The 10,462-nt window shown below is 44.2% G+C and overlaps 1 protein-coding gene across 1 annotated transcript; it reads left to right on the top strand.

The window, feature by feature from the left end:
• The first annotated feature begins 9,133 nt into the window (after window positions 1-9,133).
• LOC116562037 (U6 snRNA-associated Sm-like protein LSm6) lies at window positions 9,134-9,917 on the top strand. The gene is made up of 2 exons (XM_032294149.1): window positions 9,134-9,389; window positions 9,714-9,917. The coding sequence occupies exons 1-2, from the start codon at window positions 9,216-9,218 to the stop codon at window positions 9,771-9,773; spliced, it is 234 nt and encodes a 77-aa protein (XP_032150040.1). The 5' UTR covers window positions 9,134-9,215; the 3' UTR covers window positions 9,774-9,917.
• Window positions 9,918-10,462: the final 545 nt, after the last annotated feature.

Genomic DNA, 10,462 nt, shown 5'->3' with positions numbered 1-10,462 from the left:
GAGACTCCGACTCAAAAAAAAAGGTAATTTTCCATAATACAACCTGATATTTGCTATATTACAACCTAATATTTACTCTGAACCTCATTCCACCAGAATGGAGAAAAAAAAAATATTACCAGTCCTTCATCTCCTTCATCGGACCCTTGGACCCCAGCACGGAGGTCACTCTCTCAGGCCAAGTGGCAGTTGAGGGTGGACTGGGGTAGGCAGGCCGGAAGACAAGGGCAGTGACCACCAGACAGAGCTGTTTTAGCAGCCCCTTTGGAGACCAAGCCAAGGGAGATCAAAGGGCTGGAATTCTCCCCAGGGCTTTTCCTCAGCAAGAAGCACCACTAGTACAAGATATAAGGAGTTGCAAAGCTGATAATACAAAGTTTCGAGACTATCAATTTTTTAAAATATATTTTTGACTAATTTAGCTTTCTAACATCTCTATAAAAACAGTGCAAAATGGTCATTTAGTTGCAAAGACTGCAGCAAGTGAAAAATGCAAGACAGGGTGAAGACTTACAGCCATTGTTGCTAGGCAGTTATTAATATTATTTTTCTGGATTTTGCGATGTCTGTGGTTTTTGTCAGTATTTCAAAATCTACAATGATTCTTCTCATTCTCAATATTGACTTTATTATATCATTTAATTCTTTGTTATATACATTTATTTACTCTAAATAAATATTGAATTTATTACATAATTTTAGAGCCCCACAATTGTATATGTTTCAGCCTCCACAGAGCATATATTCACTCTTTTTTTTTCTTTTTCTGAGACAGGGTCTTGCTCTGTAGCCTAGGGTGGAGTGCACTGACATAATCTTGGCTCACTGCAACCTCAGCTTCCTGGGTTCAGGTGATCTTCCACCATAGCCTCCTTAGTAGCTGGGACTAGAGATGCATGCCACCATGCCTGGCCAGTGTGTGTGTGTGTGTGTGTGTGTGTGTGTGTGTGTGTGTGTGTATTTTTGTGATAGAGACAGGGTTTCAAATGTAGCCCAGGCTGGTCTTGAACTCCTGGGCTCAAGTGATCCACACACTTCTGCCACCCAAAGTGCCGGGATTACAGGAATGAGCCACTGTGCGTGGCCTGAGCATATATCCACTCTTGACACTCATTTTACAGATTAGGAAACAAGCCCACAGACAGAAAAGGTTCTGGCAAAATAACGGAAGAAATTTAGATGAGGCATTTGATCCATGGAGATTAGATCAGAATCCAGGATTTAGGACATCACTTTCTGGAAGGATAGAATAGTTCTTTTTGGTAAAGAATCCGAATATGCAGGTATGATTCTTAGCATGCAAACCCAGGTCTGCAATTAATAGAAGTTAATTTTGTATAATACAACCTCATACTTACTCTGAGCCTTATTCCACCCGAATGGAAAAAAAAAGTATTCTGAGTCTTCCTTTGGATTTCTCTCCCTGCATACGCCACCCCCGCCCACACTAATTTCTGCCACATTCTTGAGGCCAAAGTGCTGGAGAACAGGGCCTATCTGGTCATCAATCCACACAAGTTGTTGAAGAAATTTTTTTTTTTTTTTTTTGAAACGGAGTTTCACTCTTTTTGCCCAGGCTGGAGTAAGTACTGTGGCATGATCTTAGGTCACTGCAACCTCTGTCTCCTGGGTTCAAGTGATTTTCCTGCCTCAGCCTCCTGAGTAGCTGGGATTATAGGCATGCACCACCAAGCCTGGCTAATTTTTTTTTATTTTTAGCAGGCATGGGGTTTCACCATGTTGGCCAGGCTGGTCTCGAACTCCTGACCTCAGGTGATCCACCTGCCTTGGCCTCCTGAAGTGCTGGGACTACAGGTATGAACCATTGCACCTGGCCCTGAGATTTTTACCTTTGTACCAGTGCAGCCCTTTCAGGAGCAGCAGCTCTGTTTTCATGCTATACTTAATGTTCAGTTGACATTTTGTCAGGCTTATATTAAATTATGTGTCTAGAACAAGAGCTTGCTAAGAGTTCTGCATGTACAGTTTTGAGTAACATAGAGTATTCATTTATTGAGCACCTACAATGTGCCCACTTTAGGCATGTGTGGGTATATCAGTGAACAAAACACAAAAATCACTGCCCTCATAGCGCTTAAATTCTAGCAGAGGGAGAAAAACTAAATAATAAGCATAATAAGTAAATTGCACAGTATTGTTAGAGCGTAAGGGCTATGAAATAGAGTAGGATAATTGGCATCGGAAGTTCAGAGAGTTGGAAGCTGAGGCAGGTGGATCACCTGAGGTCAGGAATTCAAGGGCAGCCTGGGCAACACAGTGAAACCCTATCTGTACTGAAAATACAAAAATTAGCCAGGCATGGTGGCAGCTATTCGGGAGGCTGAGGCAGGAGAATCACTTGAATCCAGGAGGTATAGGTTTTAGTGAGCCAAGATCTTGCAGCCTGATGACAGAGTGAGACTCTGTCTCAAAAAAAAAAAAAAAAAAAAAAAAAAAGCGGGGGGTGGTCAGAGAGATGGACATGTAGAAATTACAGAGGTGGTAGGCTTCATTGGGAAATCAGACTTGAGCAATAACTTGGAGGAGGTGGTGGGATTGCACAATGCAGGATCCAAGTAAAGAATATTCCAGGCAGAGGGCAAAAGCCTTAGGTAGGAACATGCCTGGTACAGGTGAAGAGTAGCGAGGCCACTGCAGCCAGAGTGCTATAAATTAGGGCAGAAGTACAGGAGACGCGTTCAGAGAGGTAGTGCAGTGGGAGCAACTCACGCAGGGGCTTGAAAGACTTAGAAGGACTTTGGATTTTTTGTTCTGAGGAAATTGGATAACCACTGCAGGGTTTTTAGCAGAGGACTAACATAATCTGACTTGCCTTTTTACAGAACACTGGCTGTTGTTTAAAAATAAATCGTGGAGATTCAAGGTTAGAAGCAGTACAGTTAGAAGGTTCATACCAAAGTGGTAGTGGTGGAGGTGGTGGGAAGTAGATTCTGGATATATTTTGAAGGTAAAATCAATATAATTTGCTGGCAGATGTGGGATATAAGAGAAAGAGGAGTCAAGGATGACGCCTAGGTTTTTAGTCGTATGTATTATCTACTGTCTTGCAACAGATCACTACAAAACTCAGTGACATAAAACAATAATCATTGATTATGTTATATTTGAGGCCAGCCTGTAATCCTAGCACTTTGGGAGGCTGAGGTGGGAGGATCCCTCGACACCAGGAGTTCAAGACCAGCCTGAGCAATGAAGTGAGATGCCATCTCTATAAAAAAGAAAACAAGAACTTGAGAGCAACTTGCTGGTAAGTCTGTCAGTCACTCTAGCCAGCACAATTATTTCATAAAATAGTGTGAAATTGGGTCTCCAGAATAGTGTTGACATGCTTATTTGGGGTCAAACACATGATGAGTTCAGGTCTCTGGGGTACCAACAGTTCTCTACCAACCCTTGGTCATGAGGCATGTGTTTGGGTCCTTGTGCTGGCCCTCCCTTGTCAGTGTTCTGACTGCTGGTGGTCCACAGCACCTGATGACAACAGGGTGGTAGCAGGCATCTTTTATTCTGTGTATGACTGCATGCCATCTCCCTTCTGTCCCATCGCTTGCACCCAGGGTGGTTACCCCACCCCCACAGAGGATTTCATGACAGGTGTCAGGCAGTCCTCTGGGGTAGTCCAGCCTTTCTCCTCCAAGATGAATGATTTGGGGATTGTTGCTACACAGTGCCCAAGGGCCCTTTCCAACCGATGTCCTCATTTGCTTCTGACTCGTGGCGATGCAATGCTCCCTCTATGTTTTCCTCTTGGGAAACAAGAGGGAAATTCAGTCTCAAAATTTTTTTTTTTTTGCGACAGACTTTGTCTCAAAAAGAAAAAAGTAAAAGTCCTTGTCCTCATAGTTCAGATATGAGATTATCAGAACTTGCATTACAATCAGGTTGCTCAATTTTGTTACTGTGTTTTTGTTTTGTTTTTTTGGAGACAGGGTCATGGTCTTGCCTCGTCACTCAGGCTGTAGTAAGTGCAGTGATGTGATCATGGCTCTCTACAACCTCAGTCACCTGGGCTCAAGTGATCCACCTCAGCCTCCTGAGTAGCTGGGACCACAGGTGCATGGCACTGCGCCCAGCTAATTTTTTTTTTTTTTTTTTTCTGTAGAGATGGGATCTTGCCATGTTGCTCAGGCTGATGTCAAACTCCTGTTCCTCAAATGATCTTCCCACCTTGGCCTCCCAAAGTGATGGGATTATAGGGTTGAGCCACCACGCCCAGCTTAGTTGCTCAATTTTACCATGCTTGTCCTCTGCTTGTCATATTGTAGACCCAGGCCTTCCTGTTAGAATTTGACCATGCTGACTGGTTCATCAAGGTTACTCCCAGTTGACCTGTTTGGACTTTACATGCACCCGTGCCAACTAAGATAGCCATTTTCTTTAAGCTTGGGAAATATTCCTTAAGCATCTTTTCTCTCTTGCTGACTTTGAGAAAAGGCTGGTCTTAAAGACTCTTTAAAGCCCCTATTTTATCCTTTTGCTGGGGAAAAGTATAAGGCATAACTAAACTTTTGAGGGCTTACAAGGTCAGGCACTGTACGAAGTGCCTTACATGGATGCTTAACATCCCCAGTAGTCTAAGAAGGTGGTGTTTTTACAGAATACGGTCGGTTACTTCCAGGGTCATGCCAGCAGGCACTGACTGGCAGATGTCTGTCCAGAAAGGATCTAGGCACACTGTCTGCAGAGCCCTACCCTTCATTGTTAACCTATGTAAGCAGCATTAAGGTTAGTCCTCCTGGGCTGGAGTCATCCTTTCCATCCTGACCTACATCCTGGCTATGGCTCTGGCCAAGGGTGGAAAGGGAAATTGTGAAGAGGTTTGAGCAAAATCCACCCCAAATCTTTGTAACCAAATAAATGTAGAAGAGCGAGCACTCCTTTTAGTCTTTCTTCCCCCAGCCAGCTGACGAATGACCAATTAATTAAATGGAAGAGGATAACAAACAGCAGCTCTTTCCATGTGTAGCAGACCTGTAGGCCTAAACTAGACCAAAGAAGGCACTGGTGGGTGGCAGAAGTGGAAGGTCCTCTGTGTTGAAAGAAGAAATAGCATGTCCTTTTTTTTTTTTTTTTTTTTAGATGGAATCTCACTCTGTGGCCCAGGCTGGAGTGCAGTGGCACAATCTCAGCTCACTGCAACCCCCACCTGGGTTCAAGCAATTCTCCTGCTTCAGCCTCTCCAGTAGCTGGGATTATAGGCGCCCGCCACCACGCCCAGCTAATTTTTTGTATTTTTAGTAGAGAGGGGGTTTCCCCACATTGCTCAGGCTGGTCTCGAACTCCTGACCTCAAGTGATCTGCCCACTTCAGCCTCTCAAAGTGCTGGAATTATAGGTGTGAGCCACCCGGCCTGGCCAAGCAACAGTATGTTCTTTCTAAGCATGGTGAGCAGATGAGGGGATCCATTATGTTCAAGCTGGGGATAAAGATGGAGAAGACAGTTCCTACTTTGTAGTCCTTCACCACTGGGCAGCGCTGGAGAGCCACATGTGAATGTTACCTGTAAACAGGGGTTAAGCATAGTGGGCCATGAGACAACAGCAGGAGACACAGCCTGGTCTGGTCGGTCAGAGAAAGTGGTTTGGAGATGACATTTCAGCTAAGTAAATCTCAAAGGTTAAGTCAAAGTGAGGCAAGTGAAGAGATTAAGAAAGGCAGTGGGAGTGGATATTTCCGGTCAAGGGATTAGCACAAGAACAGACGAGTAGTTCCAGCACAGGGAGTGCAAGGAGCTGCAAAAACAGGTTTTTGCTGACTTGGAAAGTTGGAAGAGACGAGTAGGAAATGGAGGGGGTGAGTCAACAGTTACTGAAGACCTGGTATGAGGCACTATTGCATCAAACCTCTGCTAGGTCATGAGAAGGGCCATTAACATCATATTATGACAGACAACCTGACATCACATACCTCCTGATGGAAGTAAACAATACTACAAGTGAAGTTTGTTTGTTTGTTTTGAGGTCTCTCACTCTGTTGCCCAGGCTGGAGTTGCAGTGGCGTGATTTTGGCTCACTACAACCTCTGCCCCCCAGGTTCAAGCAATTCTCCTGCCTCAGCCTCCGAAATAGCTGGGATTACAAGGCACCTGCCACCACGCCCAGCTAATTTTTTGTATTTTTTTTTCTTTTTTATGGACGTCCTTCTTGTTGAATTTTGCGTATTTTTAATAGAGATGGGGTTTCACCATATTGGCCAGGCTGGTCTCAAACTTCTGATCTCAAGTGATCTGCCCACCTTGGCCTCCCAAAGTGCTGGGATTACAGGGTGAGCCACCGCACCTGGCCCACCAATGAAGTTTTCAATTCAAAAAAATTGAATCTGGGGTGGGCACAGTGGCTCACACCTGTAATTCCAGCACTTTGGGAGGCTGAAGTGGGCGAATTGCTTGAGTCCAGGAGTTTGAGACGAGTCTGGGCAACATAGTAAGACCGCATTTCTACAAAAAATACAAAAATACACCTGTGGTCTCAGCTACTTGGGAGGCTGAGGTGGGAGGATCAATTGAGCCTGCAAGGTTGAGGCTGCAGTGAGCCGTAATCACATCACTGTACTCCAGCCTGGGGGAAAAAAATTGAATCTAAATCATGTTAAGTTCTATATGAAGTAATAATACATATGTCAGTTCACTAGATTTGGTCATGCTACAATGTGTATACACTTCAAAAGATGTTGGACATATATATGGTTTTATCTGTCAATTAATAATAAAAAGAAAACTTTCAGTTCAAACTACTGGTTTCTTTTTTCAAAAACTATGGCAAAGAATAAATCCAAAAAGAGAGAAAAGGAAACCTAGACATTAAGAGACTCATGAGCCATATCAATAAAATGCAGTCAATGATGTGATCTTGTTTGATTCCTGATTCAAATAAACCAGGTGAAGCCGGGTGCGGTAGCTCACACCTGTAATCCCAGCACTTTGGGTGGCCAAGGTGGGTGGATCACTTGAGGGCAGGAGTTTGAGATCAGCCCAACCAACATGGTGAAACTCCATCTCTACTAAAAATACAGAAAGTAGCTGGGCATGGTGGCAGGCACCATGTAATCCCATCTACTCAGGAGGCTGAGGCAGGAGAATTGCTTGAACCTGGGAGGCAGAGGTTGTAGTGAGCCAAGATTACACAACTGCACTCCAGCCTGGGCGACAAAGTGAGACTTCGTCTCAAAAAACAAAAACCAAAAAACCCAAGTGGAAAAGGAAAAGAAAAAGGGAAACAGTTGGGGCAATTTGAACCCCGATTCACATTCTCCAAGATGGCCCCAAGGATGCTCACCTTGGCGTGCCCTGGCAGAGTTCTCCACATTGAAGCAGGCTGGCATGCATGACCAAGAGAATACCGCAGAAGTGTGTGTGGCTTCCAAGGCCAGATCTTCAGGGGCATTGCAGCTTCCTCCTTGGCTCCTTGGATCACTTGCTCTGGGGGAAACAAAATACAGGTTCTGGGGCCTGTTGGGGTGAGACCCCATGGGAGACTCCGCAAGTCGTGAGGGGAGAGTCTGAAGCCTCAGCCTGTTCCCATATAAATATGGAACTAGAAAAGAATTAGAGTTATAGTTACATAGTTATTCCTATAATCATAAATAATCACATAGTTATTCATATGTAATCACAGAAATACATATACTCAATATAACCTTCTAATTTTACTAATGATTCTCAGGTCATGAAGTGTGGAACTGAAGTGGCAGTGGGAAGGAGGTGACCCTAAGTCAAGATGCTCTAAGCCCCCGTCACGCCCCGCATAAGGGCTGCTGGAGGGTGCCTTGGCTGTGCGGCAGCGTCGGTGCTGGGAAAGCACCCGCTGTTTAGCCAGCTAGGGAAGGAGACATCTAAGATGTCTAAGGTGTCTCCTTCCACTGGTGAGTGAGGAGAAAACTCTGTTCCTCCAAGCTCTCCCACAGACATTCGGGGGCTTAATTGTCTCTATGTGGTTCTGTGCTTCAGTGGTCACGTTCCATGTCTATTTTCATGTTCCGCTTCTGCACCTGTTTTTCTTAGAAGATAAGAATTAGTAATAGTAACATAAATATTAAGGTCCTTGTTATTTCTTGACAAGTATGGAAAAAGTGCTGACACATTGGGTTTTCTCCTCGCCTCGGCTACTTGAAAGTCCTGGCCCCCTATCTCCAAGACGTGATTGACTTGACCCTATCACTGACCACCAGTGCCTGGCCCTACCTACCCTGCCTGCTGCTTCCTACTCAAGTCAGAGCGTCCAGGCACTCGGGGCCACTGCCGGACTCTGTGCTTTGGTTGGCAGTGGACCTCTGGGCCCAAACTCTGTTTTCTCTTTCTCGGTGTCTTTGTTTTTTATTTCCACAGTTTCTCATCTCCACATCTGTAGAGAGGGGCTCACAGGACCCTGTAGGGCTGGATGTTATACAGGCCATTCAAGCCACCCTGTGGAGAGCCTCAAAGTGAAGATTGGAACCCCCTGCTCACAGCCAGCACTGACTTGCCAGCCAGTGGGTAGGAGTCACCAATGAAAGCAGATCCTGCAGTTTCAAACTTTCAGGTGACTACAGTCTCAGGAGACACTGAGCTGGAACTGCCTCACCAATCTACAACCTGTTTCTGAATGCCTGGCCCACAGAAACTGTGAGCAATAATACATTTATTGTTGTTTTAAACCACTGCATTACACAGCAATAGATAACAACTCCAACATGGACTAGATGATAAAGAAATATTATTAATGCATCATTCTAATAATGTTATGATTCTGTTCTTCAAAAGTTATCTTTTAAAGATGCATATTGGTCAGGCACGGTGGCTCATGCCAGTAATCCCAGCACTTTGGGTGGCTGAGGTAGGCGGATCACGAGGTCAGGAATTTGAGGCCAGCCTGGCCAACATGGTGAAACCCTGTCTCTACTAAAAATACAAAAACGAGCCAGGCACGGTGGTGGGTACCTACAGTCCCAGCTACTCAGGAGGCTGAGGCAGGAGAATCGCTTGAACCTGGGAGCAGAGGTTGTAGTGAGCCGAGATTGCATCACTGCACTCTAGACTGGGTGACAAAAAACAAAAACAAAACAAAATAAAGATGCATACTCCCTTTATGGATATGTATGAAACATGTATGGATGAATTACTATGATGTCTGAGATTCGAGTCAAAACACTCAGTTGGGCTTGTGGGACACCTGGAGTGAGGGTTATGGATCCCACCTGTGGGATTTAGGATTCTTAAAATGAGTCTTCAGAAGCAAACCCCTAGTGATTTCTTAAAGCAAATCATCAGACGGCCAGTTGTGGTAAAAATAAATTCTAGAATAGATTATCGAGGCTCCTGGCTTGCCCAGAATGGCTACATAAATATAGCCTTGGAGTCAACAGAAGAATATGTAAATGGACCACTGAAGAATAAGTATGGGAGGCTGGGCACAGAGGCTCACACCTGTAATCCTAGCACTTTGGAAGGCCGAGGTGGGCAGATCACCTGAGGTCAGGAGTTTTGAGACCAGCCTGGCCAACATGGTGAAACTCTTTCTGTACTTAAAAAAAAAAAAAAAAAAAAATTGTCTGCGTGTGGTGGCGCACATCTGTGGTCCCAGCTACTCAAGAGGCTGAGACGGGAGAATAGCTTGACTCTGGGATGGAGGTTGCAGTGAGCTGAGATTGCACCACTGCACTGCAGCCTCCAGCCTGGGTGACAGAGACAGACTCTGTCTCAAAAAAAAAAAAAAAAAAAGTATGGGGATGCATTTATCCAAGGAAAGTACGTCACTACACAGAAGAGAAGGATGTGAAGAAACCAAGAGAGCCATACTTTCATAGTTGGATATGTGTTTTATGAATTTGTTTCTAATTTTTGCTTCTTTGTGATATAATTTGTCCTGTTTTTATAATAGTTGGTGATTTTTCACTGACATGTAAGATAAATGTATACAATTATTTGCAGTGTTCTTTTTACATTTACTTTTCTGTAATTTTCTTTTACCACTGTGTCAGTGTACAAAAGGCTAAAAGAATTTTTTTAAAAGACAAAAAAAAAAGAATACTCAGTTGAATGGTGGCAGGGAGTGAAGGAAGTAGAGGGTAAAAATCATATGAATGGCCATGAGTTTGCATTGGTTGTGGCTACGCAATGGACATATTCATTGTATGATTCTCTCTCCTTTTGTGTTTGAAAGTTTCTACGTGGAAGACTAAAGAAACAAAAAGGTATAATGGTCTAGGCCAGAGAAAAGATGATGAGCAGTAGTCATAAAGACAGGAGGAAAGAAGAGACAATGGACGAAAATATTCTGGAAGTAAAATCTCCAGGCCTTAATTAGACATGGGGAGGTGAGAAAGATAGGTGCTCAAGGATGATTCTCAGGTGGTCGGGATGGTCCTACCAGATACTTGCCAACTGTGCAAGCTTGGGAGAGGTACTCAGCCTTGCTGTGTCTCATTTTCTCAAGTTTAAAATGGAAGTAATAAGAGTACTTCCTGT

The sequence above is a fragment of the Sapajus apella genome, unplaced genomic scaffold, assembly GCF_009761245.1.
Source record: "Sapajus apella isolate SASKATOON/1434 unplaced genomic scaffold, GSC_monkey_1.0 scaffold2, whole genome shotgun sequence".
Lineage (NCBI taxonomy): Eukaryota > Metazoa > Chordata > Mammalia > Primates > Cebidae > Sapajus > Sapajus apella.
The sequence above is the reverse complement of the archived record's forward strand: the minus strand, read 5'-3'. Positions and strand labels throughout refer to the sequence as shown.